Source organism: Artemia franciscana, chromosome 3, assembly GCF_032884065.1.
Source record: "Artemia franciscana chromosome 3, ASM3288406v1, whole genome shotgun sequence".
NCBI lineage: Eukaryota > Metazoa > Arthropoda > Branchiopoda > Anostraca > Artemiidae > Artemia > Artemia franciscana.
In genome coordinates, this window is record NC_088865.1 from 47,018,353 (window position 1) to 47,040,186 (window position 21,834).

Genomic DNA, 21,834 nt, shown 5'->3' on the forward strand with positions numbered 1-21,834 from the left:
GTAATAATGTCAGAAGCCCCGAAATACAGAATTATTTTCTTTTCAAACAGTTCGTGGTAAGGAACTGTAGTAAGGGGCGACCCGGCTCAATAGTAAACGAAATTCTAAAAAACGGAATTTTGATGTTAAAAGATACATCAAAAGAATCGAATTTTTACGCTGATTCTAAATATATAAGTTTCAATTAATTTAGTCTTTGTCATCAAAAGTTACGAGCCTGAGAAAATTTGTCCTATTTTGGAAAAAAGGGGGAAACATCCCCTAAAAGTCATAGAATCTTAACGACAATCACACTATCGCATTCGGTATATCAGAGAACTCTATAGCAAAAATTTCAAGCTCCTATCTAAAAAATGTGGAATTTTGTATTTCTTGCCAGAAGACAAATCACGGGTGCGTGTTTATTTGTTTTTTTTTTGTTTTTTTTCCCAGGGGTCATCTTATCGACCAAGTGGTCCTAGAATGTCACGATAGGGCTCATTCTAACAGAAATGAAAAGTTCTAGTGTCCTTTTTAAGTGAACAAAAAAATTGGAGGGCAAATAGGCCCCCTCCCATGCTCATTTTATTCCAAAAGTCAACAGATTAAAATTTTAAGATAGCCATTTTGTTCAGCATAGTCGAAAATCATAATAACTATGTCTTTGGGAATGACTTACTCCCCCACAATCCCTGAGGGAGGGGCTGCAAGTTACAAACTTTGACCAATGTTTACATATAGTAATGGTTATTGGGAAGTGTACAGACGTTTTCATGGGGATTTTTTGTTTTGGGGGGTGGGGTTGATGGGAGAGGGCTTTGTGGGAGGATCTTTCCTTTGAGGAATATGTCATGGGGGAAGAAAAATTCAATGAAAAGGGCGCAGGATTTTCTAGCATTACTATAAAAAAACAATGAAAAAATAAACATGAAAACGTTTTTTCAAATGAAAGTAAGGAATAGCATTGAAATTTAAAACGAACAGAGATTATTACGCATATGAGGGGTTCTAAAAATACTTTAGCATAAAGAGCGAGGTATTTAGGAGGAGATAAATACCTCGCTCTTTATGCTAAAATATTTTTAGTGATTTCAACTATTTATTCTACGGCCTGTTTGATTCAGGGGTCATTCTTAAAGAGTTGGGACAAAACTTACGATTTAGTGTAAAGAGCGAGGTATTAACGAGGGTACAAACCCCCTCGTACACATAATAAAAATATAAGAATATAAAAGTTTGTTACGTAAGTTAATTCTTAAGTTACGTATATTTTTTACTAATAAAAACGTTCGTTGAATATTAAAAGTTCTAGTAGCCTTTTTAAGTAACCGAAAAATTGGAGGGCAGCTAGGCCTCCTTCCCCACCCCTTATTTCTCAAAATCGTCTGATCAAAACTAAGAGAAAGCCATTTAGCCAAAAAAAAAAATTAATATACTAATTTCATTTCAATAATTTATGTGCGGAGAGCCAAAATCAAACATGCATTAATTCAAAAACGTTCAGAAATTAAATAAAAAAAAACCAGTTTTTTTAACTGAAAGTAAGGAGCGACATTAAAACTTAAAACGAACAGAAATTACTCCGTATATGAAATGGGTTGTCCCCTCCGCGTCCCACGCTCTTTACGCTAAAGTTTTTCATTGTTTTAAAAAGTAGAATTGTGGCAAAGAGTCAAACTTTAGCGTAAAGAGCGTGGGACGCGGAGGGGACAACCCATTTCATATACGGAGTAATTTCTGTTCGTTTTAAGTTTTAATGTCGCTCCTTACTTTCAGTTAAAAAAACTAGTTTTTTTTTTATTTAATTAACTTCAAAGGGGGCTCATCTTATAGGAAATTTCAAAGCTATAGTAGTATTTCTAGCGTCAAAGGGGATCAAAGGTAAACCAGCACCCCAAACCCCTTTTCCGCAAATGCGACCCATCAAAATTGTTAGATAGCCATTTTGTTCAAAATAGTCCAAAGGCAAAATAACTATGCATCCATCTGGGCTTGAAAAATCTTCCACATTCCCAAGGACACGGTCCGTAAGTAACACAATTTTTTTATTATTAAAATGATATGTTTTTATGGAAAGGATGGTCGTATAAACCTTAATTAGAAATCGAAAGTGTTAGTGCCCTTTTTAAAAATAAAAATTGATTAGTGGGCAACCAGCGTCCCTTACAAAGCCCTTCTTTCCCTTAATGCACCAGATCAAACATTTGGATATACTAATTTTGTCAAAATATTTAAAGGTTAAGTAACTGTACCTCCGGGGTTAAAAAGATCTCCCCAGGGTCCAGGCAATGGCTTTATGTTTTGAAATTTCCCAATTCTTCACCAATGCTGATTCTTATTTTAAAAGAGGGCAATTTTGATCCTGAGTCTCAAAAAATGCTTAGGGTTTTAAGGTGAAACTTTAAGGAAATGTTGAGAGTGATAACAAACACAATTAAGACTCTTTATGTGCTTACTGCTTGTGAGAAAGATATCATCAATATCCAAAGAACGACTGAAGATATTAAGTTGAAAATTCGAAAGGCGTGCTCAGGAGATGTTGAAGAGAGGATATAGGAACATCAGCTGTCCTACTCCTTATCCTTTTTAGACACCCCCCTCTGATCAAAACTGATAAGAACTCTGGAAGTCACTTTCTTCGAACTAGTCAAAAGGTCTAATAGCTATAGCCAACTTTCAGCGCGGGCAAGCCCCCAGAGCCCTGGAGCAACTATTATAAAATATATAATTTGACTATTTGATTTCTTATATATCCGAAAAGGCTATGGGTATTAAGATGTAACTTTGGGAAATGTTGAGGGGAATTTTATACTAAATAAAAACTCACTATGTGCGTTCAGTCTATCAAAAAGGAGGAACAGTATTTTAAGAACGGCTGAGACAATTGACTAGAAATTTTCATGAAATGATGAGAGGGATGCTAAAAATTAGTTTGAGGGCCACCAGCCTCCTCCCATGCGTCTGTAGCTGTCCTATCTCCAGAAATATTTTGATCAATATTTTTGAAAAAAATGCTTTAAATAGTCAAAAGCTCAAAAATATATTTCTATAGTGTCACAATCCCCCCACCCCTACAACTTAGGAGAGGGATGTCGAACATAATAAAATAAACTTTGTGTTTGCTGGCCATCAGAAGTACCTCTCATCGATATCTAACGATCAACTGAGAGATTTAAGGTGGAAATCTCAAGAGATGTTAAGGAGGATGTTCAAGATCTATCGGAGGGTAGCCAGCCCTATTTGGCCTTTTTAGATGCCCTCTCTCCTAATAAGAGATAACAAATTTTAAGAAAATAATCATGTTCAAAAAAGTGTAGCATATATGCCTCCGGGATTGCACCCGCCCACCCCCAGGGTAAGGATTGTAAGTTATTCAGTTTAACCTTTTTATATAGAGGATTTAAAATTAGGAAAAAGAGGAATTTTTGATTGTAGATACGTCCGACAGTCCAAGGGTATTAATGTGAAACTTAGAAAAAATTTAAGGGGCAAGTTACACTAAGTCTATTAGATAATTCGCAAATCCGGTTTATCATAAACTGTACCTGATATAAAAAAAAAAGATGAGAGTGTTCAATTTGAACTTTTAGGGCTTGTTGAGAAAGATTTTAAAAAGTAGTGGGAGTGCAACCAGATTCCCTTTCACTCTCTTTTTTTGCTGCTCTACCTTCAATTACATCTGATCTAAACTTTGGAAAATACCATCTTGCCTGCATTATCATAGGAATAGGTAAGGGTATGAACTTAAAACTTTCAGGGCCCCAACTACTACTTCAATTAATATGGATGCAAAATAAGACTGGTCGTAACTGCCACTGTGACTACTTCAAGCTCTGACAAATTGTAACTGCGACTTGAACTGCTTGCAATTGCTCCTACATCTATTTGTGACTACTTTCGGGGAATGTTGAGGGGGGTGTAGAACTTTAAAGTTAACATTTGAAAAATTCCCTTTGATGTTATGATAATTTATGGAACTTAGAGATTGAAAAAAAGAGAAAGGTAGAAATATATAACAAATCATAAAAATTTAGACCAAATCATAGAATCCAAAATAAACTCATGAAATCAAGACTAATCCAAAGAAAACAAGACTAACCGGAAAAAATCAAGACCAATCCATAAAATTAAAAACCATGAAAGTCAGACCAAACTATTAAAATCTGGAAAAAATCAAAGAAATTAAGTCCAATGAAGACCCTAGAAAATCTCTTGTCTCTAAAAATGGTATCTGGGTAAACGTTTTTAAGACCTTAAGTGATTATTTTCCATATTTTAACGTTTGTTTCCTATTTTCAATACTTTCTAGGGCTTGTGGATCAAGGTTTTGAGAGCTTTTACTCCTTTTCCTTTCGTCAGACAAAAACATGTGTTCATATAATAAATAGATAAGGTGGAACAATAATTGCACCAAAAAATATGCTTCTCCCACACACATAGGAAGGACCCCTTCAAAGTTTGAGTGTTTTACTATTCTTAGGAGTGACTTTAATTTAACCCTTTTTCGATATTTTTCAGACTAAACAGACTTAGTTAATGTGATTTCAGCTGAGTAAAATTAACGTGAGATGCCCAAAGGAGAATTTTTCAATGAGGTCAGAATTTACTAGAGGATTTCCCCCCGAGGGATTTTTTCCTGGGGAGCGGGAATTTTATGGAAGACTTTCACTGAGAATAAAATTTCCTGGAGAAAACTTTTAGGGCGAGGGGTTATTTCAAGCTAGAGGAACTTTATTTTGAGGTATTCTCTGTGGGGGAGGGAGTTCTGTATTGGAAAGCGGAATTTCCCCGTACAAAAAAAAAAAAACGATCAGAAACTAAGAAATAAACAAAAGTTGCTTCAGATGAAAATAAGTAAAAACTTAAAATTAACAGAAATAGTTCCGTAAATGAGAGTAATTGCCCCCTTTTAGTAAATGTATTTGAAGAATGTTAGAAACATTAAGCTAGATGTTCAAAACCAAGAGGGAGAACGTGGTTCAAAACAAAAAATAAGACACAAGATTTGGGGTTGGAGAAAATCACTGTAAAATACCGATTACACACATCTATGAATTGCAAAGAAAATAAAAAATTGTTTATGTGTTAATGAGAGAGACAAATAAAATTAGTCATGCAAAATGTACAATCAAAAAACTATACAATAATGGAGGAAAAATGTACAAAATGTACAATCGAATGTACAAATGTATCATAGGTTTGATCTTGCTTCTTTAGCAAATATTGATGACCAGTGGATATCTTTAGAAAAAAGTAGATAGAATATTGATTTACATCTGATCGGCCAACAAAATCCATTCTAATTTTATGGATATGTTGAAGTCTTTTATACACAAACAGCTTTGTATTCAAATCTTGCGCTTCTTATTAGGTATAAGGGATTGCTTTTTTCAATGAAGATACATGAAATTGAAATAATTCAACCTGGGAAGATTGATGAAAGTGAGGTAGTACCCAAAGAACTTCATAATTTTGAGAAGACCCAGAGAAAAATATTAGAAAATCGTGGTTTTCAGATACAGTTTAGCATTTTGGAAGTCAAATTTCCCTGGAGTGAAGTCGGTTGGGTAGTTTGATAATCACTTAATACTGATTCCTATAATCACTTAATTTATTCACTTCCCCCCTTCAAATGAATTTGATTGCTAGTGTGTAAGGATGTAATTAATTCGACATCCTGCATCTGTGCTGTTTGCTGAACTGTCATGATAGGAAAACATGTTTAAATAATGTAAATGAAATAGTTTGGCTGTGTATATAAAAAGATGGAGTGATATAGTGGTTAGCCTGGTTGATATGGAGAATTTTGGAATAAAAATTATAACAAAGCTGTTTGTGTAGAAAAAACTTCAACATATCCATAGCATTAGAATGGATTTTGTTGGCCGATCAGATGTAAATCAATATTCTATCTACTTTTTTCTAAAGATATCCACTGGTCATCAATATTTGCTAAAGAAGCAAGATCAAACCTATGATACATTTGTACATTCGATTGTACATTTTGTACATTTTTCCTCCATTATTGTATAGTTTTTTGATTGTACATTTTGCATGAATAATTTTATTTGTCTCTCTCATTAACACATAAACAATTTTTTATTTTCTTTGCAATTCATAGATGTGTGTAATCGGTATTTTACAGTGATTTTCTCCAACCCCAAATCTTGTGTCTTATTTTTTGTTTTGAACCACGTTCTCCCTCTTGGTTTTGAACATCTAGCTTAATGTTTCTAACATTCTTCAAATACATTTACTAAAAGGGGGCAATTACTCTCATTTACGGAACGATTTCTGTTAATTTTAAGTTTTTACTTATTTTCAGCTGAAGCAACTTCTGTTTATTTCTTAGTTTCTGATTTTTTTTTTTTTGTACGGGGAAATTCCACTTTCCAATACAGAACTCCCTCCCCCACAGAGAATACCTCAAAATAAAGTTCCTCTAGCTTGAAATAACCCCTCGCCCTAAAAGTTTTCTCTAGGAAATTTAATTCTCAGTGAAAGTTTTCCATAAAATTCCCGCTCCCCACGAAAATACCGCTCGTGGGGGGGGGGGGGAATCCTCTAGTAAATTCTGACCTCATTGAAAAATTCTCCTTTGGGCATCTCACGTTAATTTTACTCAGCTGAAATCACATAAACTAAGTCTGTTCAGTCTGGAAAATATCGAAAAAGGGTTAAATTAAGGTCACTCCTAAGAATAGTAAAACACTCAAACTTTGAAGGGGTCCTTCCTATGTGTGTGGAAGAAGCATATTTTTTGGTACAATTGTTGTTCCACCTTATCATTTATTATATGAACACATGTTTTTGTCCGACGAAAGGAAAAGGAGTAAAAGCTCTCAAAACCTTGATCCACAAGCCCTAGAAAGTATTGAAAATAGGAAACAAACGTTAAAATATGGAAAATAGTCACTTAAGGTCTTAAAAACGTTTACCCAGATACCATTTTTAGAGACTAGAGATTTTCTAGGGTCTTGATTGGACTTAATTTCTTTGATTTTGTCCAGATTTTAATAGTTTGGTCTGACTTTCATGGTTTTTAATTTTATGGATTGGTCTTGATTTTTTCCGGTTAGTCTTGTTTTCTTTGGATTAGTCTTGATTTCTATTAGTTTAATTTGAATTCTATGATTTGGTCTAAATTTTTATGATTTGTTATATATTTCTACCTTTCTCTTTTTTTCAATCTCTAAGTTCCTTAGTGCGTGCCAATTTTTGTTCATTGAACTTGTTTCCTACTAATTTTTCTTCTTGAAAATTATTGCATAATGATTTATCTCTTCGTGAAACTTGTATATAATTTTTTTTCTCGTGAAACTGATTTTGTTCATGGAAATAATTGCGTTCTGATTTTTGTTCATGTAACTTGTTTTGTACTGATTTTTGTTCATTAATATTGTTTTATGTTGACTTTTCTCTTCGTATAACTTATATATTGATTTTTTCATCGTGAAACTGATTTTGTTCATGGAACTTACTGCGGGTTGGTTTTCGTTCATGGAATTTTTAGCGTGAGGATTTTTGTTCGTCAACCCTGTTCATGATGATTTCTTTTCTTCGTGAAACTTGGACATTGATTCTTTTCACAAAACTCATTTTGTTCATTGGAATTTCTTGTTTGTTAGTTTTTGCTCCTGGAAGTTATTGTGTGCTGATTTTTTTGTTCGTGAAACTTCTTGCATCTTGATTTTTCAAGTCGTAAAATTCACACATACATTTTTCTTCTTATGAAACTGACTTTGTTCATGGAAGTTATTGCGTTTTGATTTTTTGTTCATGGAATTTGTAGCCTGAGGATTTTCGTTGGTAAAACCTGTTTCATGTTGATTTTTTCTCTTCGTGAAACTTGCACATTAATTTTTCGCCTCACCAAACTAATTTTGTTCCTGGAACTTATTGCTCGCTGATTTTTATTTGTTCGTGAAACTTCTTACATCTTGATTTTTCTCATCGTAAAACTTGTAGATAGAGTTTTCTCCTCGTGAAACTGATTTTGCTTATGAAACTTGTTGCTTACTGATTTTTGTTCGTGGAACTTGTTGTTTGCAGATTTTGTTCGTGAAATTTGTTACATGTTGATTTTTCTCTTCGTGAAATTTGTACATTGATTTTTCTCCTCGTGAAACTGATTTTCGCTAAGGGGTGGGTTAGCCACTGAGTTTAACCGGCTAGGATTTAATAGAAAATATTATCAAAAAAATGACCATATAAAATTAAGTCACATGTGTCGTGCCCCCATTTTACTATATTTTGAGCAAACTTAGATCATTCTCTAAGAAAACATTTTTGAACATTCTCTAATAAGAACTATTTTTCTATGTTTTGTACAATTTGTATCATTCTCCAAGAAAACATCTTTAGAAATCATCTAAGAAGTTACCTCCAAAATGCTAGGATCATATTGCTAAGAAGTGAAGAATCGCTTTGTTTTGGTCTATAATACCCCTCTAAAGTGTTACTTAGCAAGCAGGTGCACTTCAAATATAACCTAACTATAGTAGTCGGTTTTCCCCTCAGCATCTCAGTTATTGCAGTCATAGGAAACACGTAATCAATAGCATGGGAACTCTCTGCATTTGGAATTGGTTATTTCGTAGTATCTATTTCGTGAATCATAATATCAGAAATAGATTGCTGGTCCAGCTGTCAAGGCTGCAGTTCCATTGGATGGGAACCGCCCCTTGGAATCCTATTGGGACAAAAATAATTAGAATATAATGGCTCTCCAAGAAAAACACGGCCCTTTCGAACCCTAACGGGGACAAAAATCACTAGCATATAAAGGTTCCCTGAGATAAACGCTGTGAAAGAAAAATAAATCTCGAAGAAAAAAATCTCTCAAAGTATTATGTATCACCCACGTGTTTTCGTCCCTCAGTTGCAACTGGGACTTCCCACGGGTCCTGAAGAAACCAGTCGCGTTGGTAGACGTCATCCTTAACACTGATAAATGTTTTAAAGAATTAAAGAATTCATGAAGAAAAACGAATTGAAGAAAATGTCTTAAAAATGTCTGAAAATGTCATGAAATGTCTTGAAGCGTCTTGAAAAACGACTCGAAGAAAAATGTCTTTAAAAATGGCTTGAAATGTCTTGAAAACATATTGAAGAAAAATGTCTTAAGAAACGTCTTGAAATGTCTTGAAACGTCTTGACATATATTTTGGAGAAAAATTTGGTTTGACGTGTCTTGAAACATCTTGGAAAACATCTTAAAGAAAAATGTATTAAAAAACGTCTTGAAATGTCTTGAAACGTCTTAAAAAACATCTTGAAATTTAAATTTTTTAAGAAATGTCTTAAAATGCTTTGATTAGTCTTGAAAAACATCTTGAAGAAAAGTGTCTTAAAAACGTCTTGAAATATCCTGAAAAGTCTTGCCAAACGTCTTGACAATGAAATTGGATACTAGGGTCCGATGGAATTGGAAGCTTCAGTCCCGTTGAGATTGACTGCCAGGGCACCCAATTGGATTTGACTGCTCGGGCCCCTAGGACCTTTTATTGAAATGGTTGCTAGGGCCCCCAGTGGTTAGTTTAGGGGCCCGATGAGATTGGATGCTGGGGCCCCATTGGAAGTGGTTGCTAGGGCCCTGGTGATTATGTTAGGGCCTCCACTGGAAATGACTGCTAGGGCCCCTAGGGTTCCCAGTTGAAATGGTTGCCAGGACCCCTGGTGATAGGTCGGGTAGGGTCCCCGATGAAATTGGATACTAGGGTCTATGTTTTTGTTAGGGGCTACTAATGAAATTGGATGCTAGGATCCCCAATGGAATTGATTGCTAGGATCCAACGTCCTGAAGGGTCCTCCGCTAGTGGGCCCTGAAGGTTTTCCCCTGGCCTTCGTAGGTTTTCTTAATGATCATAGAAACTATTAAGTATCACTAGTTTAGGTAACAACCAAACCCTGTGACAGAACATGCAAGGAAATCCTTGGGTAAATAAGCCCCACATGAAGGTTTTTTAAGGACTATCTATTATATAACAATCCTAGAAAATCCTGATTTGGCGGAGCCCCTTGTAAGTTTTTTAGGGAATTAACACATGCATCGCTCAGAAAACACTCTCTATTATGTAATAAAGCAAAAGTAATCATTCCCTATGACGTTACATGCACTTGCTGGCTGTCGTCGGAATGACGGAATAGGGATGCGTTCAATAGGGCTGTCGTAGGAATGAAGGAATAGGGCTATCATGAAATCCAGGGATAGGGCTGCCATAAAAACCATGGAGGTGTCACTTAAAACTAAAGATTCAAATCAGACTTAAAACGAACAAATATCACTACAAACAAGAGTTTGGCTTCTAACCCCTCACTTCACTGTAAAAATCTAAGGCCTTCTGTCTCGTTGGTGCTTTAGAGAAAACGTATTATATTACAGATGTATTCTTTTATACCTAAAACATGGGATTGAAAAATAAATACTATAGTGAGATAAATTCTTAATCTGCTGAGGTTTCAGCCATTAACACCATTAAATTTTAAATATTCAGCTATTCCAATAAATAATAATAATAATAATAATAATAATAATAATAATAATAATAATAATAATAATAATAATAATAATAATAATAATAATAATAATATAGTTTTCAATAAAACACAAATAACTAAGTAGGCATTATATTTTTACAGTTAAGGAAGAGGGTAGTAGCCAAACTTTGGTTTATCGTGATTTTTGTTCGCTATCAGTTTGACTTGAATATTCAGTTTAAGTTTTGTTCGTTTTAAGATTTATATATTCATTTATTTTAGTACCTGTTATATGTTTGCTTGTTATAATTGCTTATTTTGGTTAGTTTTGCATTTTATTAAAGAAAAAAAAACAAGTTTTTTTAACTGAAAGTAAGGAGCGATATTAAAACTTGAAACGAGCAGATATTACTCCGTGTTTGAAAGGGGCTGTTCCTTCCTCAACGCCCCGCTCTTTACGCTAAGGTTCGACTCTTTCTCTTAATTCTACTTTATAAGACAGTAAATAACATGTCGCTCCTTACTTTCAGTTAAAAAAACTTGTTTTTTTATTTAATTTCTGAACGTTTTTGAATTAAAGCATGTTTGATTTTGGCTCTGCGCACATGAATAATTAAAACAAAATTTTCACATGTTTTTTTTTGGCTAAATGGCTTTCTCTTAGTTTCGACTAGACGATTTTGGGAAAAAGAGTTGAAGAGGAGGCTTATCTCCTCCAATTTTTCGGTTACTTAAAAAGGCAACTAGAGTTTTTAATATTTAACGGGCATTTTTATTAGTAAAAATACACGTAACTTACAAATTAACTTACGTAACGAACTTCTATATTCGTATATTTTTATTATGTATATGAGGGGGTTTGCCCCTTCGTTAATACCTCGCTCTTTACACTAAAGCTTTAATTTTGTCTCAATTCTTTAAGATTGACCCCTGAACCACAAAATCTGTAGAATAAATAGTTGAAATTACTAAAAATACTTTAGCGAAAAGAGGGAGGTATTTAGGAAGAGATGAACCCCCCATATACATAATAATCTCCGTTCGTTTTAAGTTTTAATTATTTTTTCATTGTTTTTTTTTAAATAATGCTAGAAAATCCTGCGCCCTCTTCATGGAATTTCTCCTCTCCCATGACAAATTCCTCCATGGGAAGATCCTCCCACGTAGCCCACTCCCCTCAACCCCCAACCAAAAAATCCCCCTGAAAAGTTCTGTACACTTCCAAATAACCATTACTGTGTGTAAACACTGGTCAAAGTTTGTAAATTACAGTCCCTCCCCTGGGGACTGTGGGGAGTAAGTCAGCCCCAAAGACATAGTTTTTCGACTATGCTGAACAAAATGGCTATCTTAAAATTTTGATCCATTGACTTTGGGAAAAACATGAGCTTGGGAGGGGGACCGGGTGCCCTCCAATATTTTTGGTCACTTAAAAAGGGCACGGGAACTATTAATTTCCGTTCAAATCAGCCCTCTTGCGAAATTCTAGGACCACTTGGTCGATACGATCTCCCTTTGGAAAAAAAGCAATTAAAGAAAAAAACAAATAAACACGCACCCGTGATTGGTCTTCTGGCAAAAAAATACCAAGCTCCACATTTTGTAGATAAGAGCTTGAAGCTTTTACAACAGGGTTCTCAGATACGCTGAATGAGATGGTGTGATTTTTGTTAAGATCGTAAGACTTTTAAGGGGTGTTTTCCCCCATTTTCCAAAATAAGGCAAATTTTCTCGGAGCGTTTAGAAGGGAACATCCCCTTTCATATACGGAGTAATTTATGTTAGTTTTAAGTTTTATTCTCGCTCCTTACTTTCAGTTAAAAAAACTTATTTTTTTTATTTAATTTCTGAACGTTTTTGAATTATTGAATGTTTTGATTTTAGCTCTCTGCACAGGAATAATTAAAACGAAATTTGTATATTAATTTATTTTTATGGCTAAATGGCTTTCTCATAGTTTTGATCGGACAATTTTGAGAAAAAAGGAGCTAGGGAGTAGCCTAGTTACCCTCCAATTTTTTGGTTATTTAAAAAGGTAATTAGAACTTTTAGTTTCTTATAAACGTTTTTATTAGTAAAAATAAACGTAACTTACGAACTAACTTTTGTAATGAACTTCTATATTCGTATGTTTTTATTACGTATATGAGGGGGTTCACCCCCTGGTCAATACCTCGCCTTTTACACTAAAGCTTAAATTTTGTCCCAATTCCTTAAGAATGACCCATGAATCATAAAGGCCGTAGAATAAATAGTTGAAATTAATAAAATTTCTTCAGCATAAAGAGGTAGGTATTTGGAGAAGGTGAACCCCTCAAATGCTTAATAGTTTCTGGTTGCTTTAAGTTTTAATACTGTTCCTTACTTTCAGTTGAAAAAACTTTTTCATATTTATTTTTTCATTGTTCTTTAAAAAAATGCTGAAAAATCCTGCACCCCCTTCATAGAAATTTTCTTCCCCGTGACAATTTCCTCAATGGAAATTTCCCCCACATATCTCCCTCCCCTCAACCCCTCCTTCCATCCAAAAAATCCCCCTGAAAGCGTCTGTACACTTCCCAATAACCAATACTGTGTATAAACACTGGTCAAATTTTCTAACTTGCAGCCCCTCCCACGGTGACTGTGGGAGAGTAAGTCGTCCCCAAAGACATTTTTACTAAGTTTTTCGACTATAAGTTAGTTCGTAACTTACGAACTAACTTTTGTAACGAATTTCTATATTTGTATGTTTTTATTACGTATATGAGGGGGTTTACCCCCTGGTCAATACCTCGCTTTTTACACTAAAGCTTAAATTTTGTCCCAATTCCTTAAGAATGACCCATGAATCAGAAAGGCCTTAGAATAAATAGTTGAGATTAATAAAATTTCTTTAGCATAAAGAGGTAGGTATTTGGAGAAGGTGAACCCCTCAAATGCTTAATAGTTTCTAGTTTCTTTAAGTTTTAATACTGTTCCTTACTTTCAGTTGAAAAAAACTTTTTCATATTCATTTTTTCATTGTTCTTTAAAAAATTCTGAAAAATCTTGCACCCCCTTCATAGAAATTTTCTTCCCCGTGACAATTTCCTCAATTGGAAATTCCTCGATGGAAAGTTCCCCCAGCATTACCCCCTCTTCTCAACCCCTCTTTCCACCCAAAAAATCCCCCTGAAAGCGTCTGTACACTTCCCAATAACCAATACTGTGTATAAACACTGGTCAAATTTTCTAACTTGCAGCCCCTCCCACGGTGACTGTGGGAGAGTAAGTCGTCCCCAAAGACATTTTTACTAAGTTTTTCGACTATGCTGAAGAAAATGGCTATCTCTTAATTTTGATTCGGTGACTTTGGGAAAAAAGAGCGTGGGAGGGGGTCTAGGTGCCCTCCGATTTTTTTGGTCACTTAAAAAGGGCACTAGAACTTTCAATTTACAGTAGAATAAGTCCTCAAAAGACATTCTAGGACCACTGGATTTATACGATCACCCCTGGAAAAAAAAAAACAACAAATAAACATGCATCCGTGATCTATCTTCTGGCAAAAAATGCAAATTTCCACATTGTTGTAGACAGGAGCTTGAAACTTTCACTGTAGGGTTCTCTGATACCCTGAATCTGATGGTATGATTTTCGTTAAGATTCTATAAATTTTACGAACTTTAAATTAAAATTTTGAGGCAAATTTTCTCAGGCTTGCAACTTTTGATGGGTAACTCTAAACTTAATGAAACTTATATATTTAAAATTAGCATTAAATTACAATTCTTTTGATGTAACTATTGTTGTAAAAAACTCCATTTTTTAGAGTTTCGGTTACAATTCAGCCGGGTCGCTTCGACTTTAATAGTTATTAAATAAAAAAAAGTTTTTTTTTAACTGAATGTAAGGAGCGACATTAAAACTTAAAACGAGCAGAAATTACCCCGTATATGAAAGGGGCTATTCCCTGTTCAACACCCCGCTTTTTACGCTTAAGTTTGACTCTTTCTCTCAATTCTACTTTTTAAAACAGTAAAAAATTTAGCGTAACGAGCAGGGCGTTGAAGAGGGAACAGCCCCTTTCATATACGGGGTAATTTCTGATGGTTTGAAGTTTTAATGCCGCTCCTTACTTTCAGTTAAAAAAACTTGTTTTTTTATTTAATTTCTGAACGTTTTTTAGTTAATCCATGTTTGGATTTCGGCTCTCCGCAGATGAATAAATGAAGCGAAATTTGCATATTTATTTATTTGGCTAAATGGCTTTTCCATAGTTTTGATCGAATGACTTTGAGAAAAAGGAGGGGGAGGAGGCCCAGTTGCCCTCAAATTTTTGGGTACTTAAAAAAGCAACTAGAACTTTTAATTTTTACGAACGTTTTCATTAGTAAAAGATATATATAACTTACGAATTAGCTTACGTAACAAACTTCTATATTCGATGTTTTTATTACGTATATGAGAGGGTTTGCCCACTTGTCAATACCTCATTCTTTACACTAAAGCTTAAATTTTTTTTCCCTGAGTCACAAAGGCCGTAGAATAAATAGTTGAAATCACTAAAAATACTTTAGCGTAAAAAGCGAGGTATTAGGAGGAGGTGAGCCCCTAATATGCGTGGTAATTTCTATTCTTTTAAGTTTCAATGCTAATCCTTACTTTCAGCTGAAAAAAACTATTTCATATTTATTTTTTCATTGTTTTTTTAAATAATGCTTTAAAATGCTGCGCCCCCTTCATGGAAATATTCTCCCCCATGACAAATTCCTCCATGGAAAGTTTTCCCCACATAACCCCCTCTTCCAAACCCCACCTCCCAACCAAACAATCCCCTGAAAACGTCTGTACACTTCCCAATAACCATTACTATATGCAAACACTCGGCAAAGTTTGTAACTTGCAGCCCCTCCCACGGGGACTGTGGGGGAGTAAGTCGTCCCCAAAGACATAGTTATAAGGTTTTTCGACTATGCTGAATAAAATGGCTATCTCAGAATTTTATCCGACTACTTTGGGAAACAGTGAGTGTGGGAGGGGGCCTAGATGCCCTCAAACCTTTTGGTCACTTATAAAGGGCACTAGAACTTTTCATTTCTGTTCGAATGAGCCCTCTTGCAAAATTCTAGGACCACTGGGTCGATACGATCACTCCTTGGAAAAAGAAAAAGAAAAAAAACAAACAAATATACACGCATCCGTGATTTGTCTTCTGGCAAACAATACAAAATTCCACATTTTTGTAGATAGGACCTTGGAACTTGTATAGTAGGGTCTCTGATACGCTGAACATGATGGTGTGATTTTCGTTAAGATTCTATGACTTTTAGGGGGGTTTTATCCCTATTTTCTAAAATAGGGCAAATTTTCTCAGGCTCGTAACTTTTGATGGCTATGACTAAACTTTATGAAGCTTATATATTAAAATCAGCATTAAAATGCGATTCTTTTGATGTAACAATTGGTATCAAAATCCCGTCTTTTAGAGTTTTGGTTACTATTGAGCCGGGTCGCTCCTTACTACAATTCGTTACCACGAACTGTTTGATTTCTGTTAGTTTTGGGTTTTCTGCTGGTCTGAAGTTTAAAGAGGCTCTTTAATTTTCTTTGAAAACCTCTTTTTTCAGAAATAGATTTTTTAAATTTACGAATCGAAGAATGTCAAAATGGCAGAATCTATTCAGGGGATGTTACTAAATTCTTTCTATTATGCGTCACTACAACCTTTCTATCGAACTTAATTGTTATTCTTAGTATGTACTTGTCTATTTTTTTAACCTAAAGATAATCATTCCTTTTTCAAGTATTTTAGTTTATTTTTTATGATGATCAAATTAAAGTGGATCATCTAAAATCTGTTACTGGGGGATTTGATGACCCATAGGTCACAGCTTGCCGACCCCCTGTTCTAGACAAACCAAAAATAAAACAAAACTAGTTGCTATTTCTATAAATAAAAACTTAATGCTTAAAAATGAAACTTAAAATAACAGAAAACTATTTCGTACATGAGGGGAACTGTCCTCTCCCCAGTCCGTCACTCCTTATGCTGAAGTTTGAATTTTTGTAAGAATTATTTATGAACGTATACTGAAGCACAGGGAATGGAACGAGCAAAACGAGCAAAGAATGGAAGAGGGGACAGCCCCATCTCATGTGCAGAACATTTTCTATTCATTTATTTTATCAAGTTTTTTATAAGTTTTATTGTTGCTACTTACTTTCAGTTGAAAAAACTTTTTTAAAATTCTGATGCTTTTCAAGTTATCCTATTAAATCCCCTTCCCATCACTACAAAATTTTTTCCCAGAAAATTCCCCCCCCCTTGAGTTTCTGTGTATTTCGCAACAACAAAAAAACGTGAAAACAACAAGCAAATTGCATTACTTACAGCCGCTTCTCCATGGGTAGTGGGGGTCTTGTTATCCCCCAAGGTATAGTTACTGGACCTTTCATTTATGCTGAACCAAAGGACTATCTCAAAATTCTGGTCGGATTTGATTTTGGAAAAGGGGGCGTCAGAGGGGGCTAGTCTTCTGCCATTTTTTTGTCATTTAAAAACTGTATTAGGACTTTTAATTCTCGTTTGAATGAGCCTTCTCTCTATCTTCTAGGACCATTGTCTCAATTCGATCATCCCTGGGAAAAGAAAAACTATAAACAAGGTTCCGTGAGCTTTATTCATGCCAAAAGAAAACAAAAATACATTTTTGTAGATAAGAGCTTGAAACTTTTACACTAGAGTTCTTTGATTTGAAGAATCCGATGGTTAAGTTTTTATTGAGATTGTCCGACTTTGTCTGGACGGTTTCCTTCTTTTTGAAAATTTGGCAAATTACCTAAGACTCGTAGTTTTTTCTAAAAAATATTAAATCTAATTAATTTTCTATATTTGGAATCAACATACAAAGCCAGTTCAATTGACATTTTAACTGTTTGTGATCAAAATGTCTCTTTAAGAGTTTTCGTTACTAATGGGCCGAGCTGCTCTTTACTTACACTTTGTTACTACGAACTGTTTTATAATTGAATATTTCGCAGTCCCTTTTTATTATAAGGTCTTGATTGTTATTTTCAGTAAGGAAATGAACAAATAAATAGGTTTCTTATAAGCTCTGTTCAGTCGTAAATAATAGAAATTTCAAAAATCTTTTTAGAGCCAAAAAAAGAGCAAAGTTAAGCTATAGTTACATGTTTCAGTACATGGCCAAAGAAATTATTTTTCTCAATTGGACAAAGACAAAGCTTTTTGAAAAATATTAGAACTCAAAAAGCTTTCTAAAGATCTAAAATTGCAAGTTGTTATACCGAAACAACTGGCTTTCGGGAATTTCCAAAACGTAGCAATTTTTTCCAGAGCACTTAATATAACTAAGCATACTAGCAACACATTCGTCTTCTTTAAAAAATATAAGAGATCTTTTACGAGGTCTAATCCTTTAAAGCTATATTTCTATCGGTAAAGAAACTCAGTACACACAAAAATTTGAATAAATAGAAATGGATATAAACACACGACTTTTTGGTTTTCGTATTTACAGGCATCCAACATTTCAGCTATCTTACTGCTTTCCAATCATTTCTTCTTCCCAGAGTTTCGATGATGTTGGGGAAAAGCTCATTTTCTCTTATTTTGATAAGAGTTCTTATAAAGTCATTTTCTCGGTTGACAGAAAATAAACGATTGTCGAGTGACCTTTTCCCTCCAAAGCCGCTAAATACAGATTGAATAATATTGAATAAAACTGTGATGACGGCTAATGGCCCAAAGAGCAGGAAATTGAATATAGCTTGCACAACAGTCTGTATAAGAGACGCTGGTGGAGCTGGTGCTGCAACAAAAAAGGTTGATTAGTGCTAAACTGAATGATTCTCGATATGTAAATTAAATTATTAGTTATATATTAATTATATATATCAGATATATTAATTAGATTTAAAAATAATTTCTCGTTTTTTTTTATCTGTGTAAGCAAAGGCTCTAGCTCTTACAAAAACAGAAAAGCTAGCACAAAAACAATTCTGATGTTTTACTTTTCGATTGTTGGAATCGTTATTTAAAGAATTAAATCCTCGAATATATTTTATGTTTTGCCATAGAATTTCAAACGACTAAAAATATTTATTAGCAAGAAAATGATTTCGGTCACGATTTTAGCCAAGAGATTCTTTTGAAAATATTGCCTGTACCATCCTTTGCTAACAGACTCCTTATATGGTAGTTCACTGGGGGGTAACACTGTTTTTCTTTCAATGGTATTGTATAGTAAATAAAAATATATTTATTTATCGAGATTATTAAAGAATAAATCTGAAACTTAAAACAACCATAACTTTAGTAAATAAGACAACTGACCAAAGAGAAAGCCAAACTTCTAATTCCTGTACTACTTTTGCTTGAAACCGTGCCTTAGATCCACTGACTTATTTATGTCATGCATTATCTTAAGCCAATCGAGGTATTTTTAATTATGGTGAGAAACATAACCACCCTTTTTGAAACCGAACCTTCATACAGCAAATAGTTTTATGCTCAGGCTGAGTTTTATATCAGGTTGACTTAAAATAATGGGCATAAACTTAGTGGGGTTCTTTCATTTTAAGTTATAAGCCAGGAAATGAATACTATTTTTTATGATTAATCTTTAAATATTTTTGTGCCTGACTTAACACGAGCCGATTTTAAAATGTGAGAAACACTGAAATACAAAACAAACGGAAATTACCTGATACCGATTTTACAAAAAGTGCTGTACCCTAAACCCTCAAATTGGCTAAAATATCTTTTGTATTTTTGTAAAAACGAAATAGCGGATGGATGTAAAAGCAAAAACATGATCAAAATTGATCAAAATAGCGAATGGATGTAAAAGCAAAAAGTTGTTAAAAATTGGTGTTATATTTGACAAATGAATTTAAATTGATTGTTACACATTATATTAAGAAAAGAAAGCATTTTATATTCTCTAAGTAGATTTCAACTAAATATTCGATTTCAACTTATAACCACTACACACTCTATGTCATAGCATTGTAAGAAAGTAATCAATCTCCATTTTGGTGTCCCCTTAGAAATTGTTTTTGCTGCTCCATTTCTTAATCATAGAAGAAAATGATTTAATACTTTCTAGAACTGCTTCAACAGTTTGGTAGGTTTCCTTTGGGCTCTCCAAATAAGTGTCTCTAATCACTTACATAATATAATCTGTACCTAAAAATACAATCACACACTAAGATTCTAAAGTAAAACCCTAATAATATGCAAAAAGAGAGATAATTGTTCATTATTTTCGTACTAAGAAGCATAATTTGATTTTTTTAAATTTCTGGCATTTTTTTCTAAAGATTTTAAATTATTCTTTAGGCGTATATCAGAAAAAGAGAGAGAAAAAAAAACAGGAAGTAAAACAACAAGTCTGTTACAAAATCTGAAGCGAGTAGTAGAATTATTGAAGAACTTTATGACATAATATTGTTTTCAAAGAACAGGTTTTCTTCTATCTGCCTAATGATGTTTAGTTGCAAGAACATACGTACTTTCCGTTGTAGTTATTACTGCCAAAGTTGTTGTAGTTTCGGACCCTCTTGTTGTGGTCCTTCTTGTTGTTGTAGACGCAGAAGGCGCAATAATCTCAGTAACTGAAAGATTGAATCAAAAACAGGGGATATTACAAACAATTTGAAGAGCATGAATAGTACTAAGCTATCAACAGAAAACTCAAAGTTAAATTAGGTTATTGAGGGGAAAAACTCACTTTGTTTTATTATCAAAGGCAAGGCTTGCGCCCGCTAATTTTAACTGGCATGATGTCAATAAAAATCCAAAATCAGAAGGACAGAAGTTTATATACTGTCATTGTTGTTGCATAGGCAAAACTTGTTCCCTTTCAACCCATTTCAAGGTGATTGCACTTTGAATTCTTAAAATTAGCATAAAATATTAGGCTATAGGCAGATTTATTTCAAGAAACGCTTTCTTTATTTTTTTAACTGGCTTTAATTACTAATCGCGCCTTATAACCTCTTATTTAAAACGGCAAGGAATATAGAAAATTGAAATCAGAAGTATGGATCCTATCTATGCTACCTCAAAGATTTAATTTTTGCCCTTTCAATCCCTTGAGTTGATCATATTTTAAATTCTCAAAATACAACTGAAATATTAGGATATAGTCACATGTTTTTTAAAATTATATTAACTCTATGTTATTAGCTGGCTCTTGTCAACAGACACAGCTGTCACCCATCTATTTTGGTCGGGGAGATGCTTAGAAAATTCAAAATCAGAGAAATATACCCTTTTAGTGTTGTCAAATAGGCTATATTTGTCCCCATTTAATATTTTTGAGGTTGTTGCATTTTAAATTACTAAGATTTACAACATTTTTCTTATGTGACATTTTCAAAATTTGCATCTTGGTCATATTTAGGCTCATAAACAGGTACCGTAGAACTAAACACAGAACACTAGGGGCAAATTTGAACAAAGTGAGCAATGAACAATAAGCGTTCTCTTTAGTACAGCCGTGCAATTACTTGATCATAATCGTTAATAGATTATTGATCGATGAACTATCAATCAGTTTGTAATTCGTGCATGTAAATCTTAGCTCTTTATTTGCATGAGAGATTGAGTTGTCCAAAGTTGTCAAAAAGTGCTAAGATTAAGTTACCCTTTTTACTTAGATTAAATAAACTAGGCCATTCAATCAGATATTTGCTTATAGCTAAGGAGCCAAATAGTTATGTCTTCCGGTTAAATCAATTTCTTTTCCATAGATTTTAAATGGTGGTAGTGTGTTACCCACAGATATTTTGTTTTTTTGGGGGTAACTTTGAACATGTGGTCAAAGTTGCCGTTTATATTGATTTCAAAGTTCTGTAGTAGCCAATTATTTAACCTTGAAATGAATTGAGGTGTGCTCCGTTGCTCATACCTTAGGAATCCCTTTTTAGACTGTTGACCCAGGGAAGGTGTAGATCAAGCTCATGTGTTCAGTTTAGTTTTTACTATTGTTAAAATTTTGAACCATTTCCTGATTCATTCAGACCTATTTTTATTTTCTTTTGGGTGGGATTCATTTAAAAATCATTAAGAGTCACAATGGATTGTATTCCTTTATAGGAATACAAAAAAATACAACTATAAGAAAAATATGAAAAATCAAATGAAATATACGATTTGTCCTAAAAGAAAAATAGGAAAGTCAATTTAAGACAATTTAATTTGGGTCCTCTGTAATTTAATTTGATAGATTTTAAATATTATGGCTTAATTTTTTTTTTCAGAAAAGGCCCATGCCTTTTTCTTTACCGCTAAAGAGGTTTATTTACCATGCTGGAGCTTATGACCCAATTTAGCAGGTTAATACAGGGGAAAAGGAATCATGCACAAACTCCCAAAATCGAAACAAT

At 33.9% G+C, this 21,834-nt stretch overlaps 1 protein-coding gene and 1 long non-coding RNA gene across 3 annotated transcripts in view; one reads left to right on the plus strand and one right to left on the minus strand.

The window, feature by feature from the left end:
• The window catches only part of LOC136025342 (uncharacterized), a 62,007-nt gene that overhangs the window by 12,762 nt on the left and 27,411 nt on the right, over positions 1–21,834 (plus strand). The gene's annotated exons all lie outside the window — the stretch shown is intronic.
• LOC136025339 (uncharacterized) overlaps positions 17,081–21,834 on the minus strand; it is a 109,799-nt gene continuing 105,045 nt past the window's right edge. For both annotated transcript variants that reach the window (XM_065701262.1, XM_065701264.1), the window contains 2 exons: positions 19,957–20,058; positions 17,081–18,251 (listed from right to left, as the gene is read on the minus strand). In XM_065701262.1, the coding sequence (XP_065557334.1) occupies positions 17,977–18,251; positions 19,957–20,058 (377 nt within the window). In that variant the 3' untranslated portion in view covers positions 17,081–17,976. The remainder of the gene's footprint in view (positions 18,252–19,956; positions 20,059–21,834) is intronic.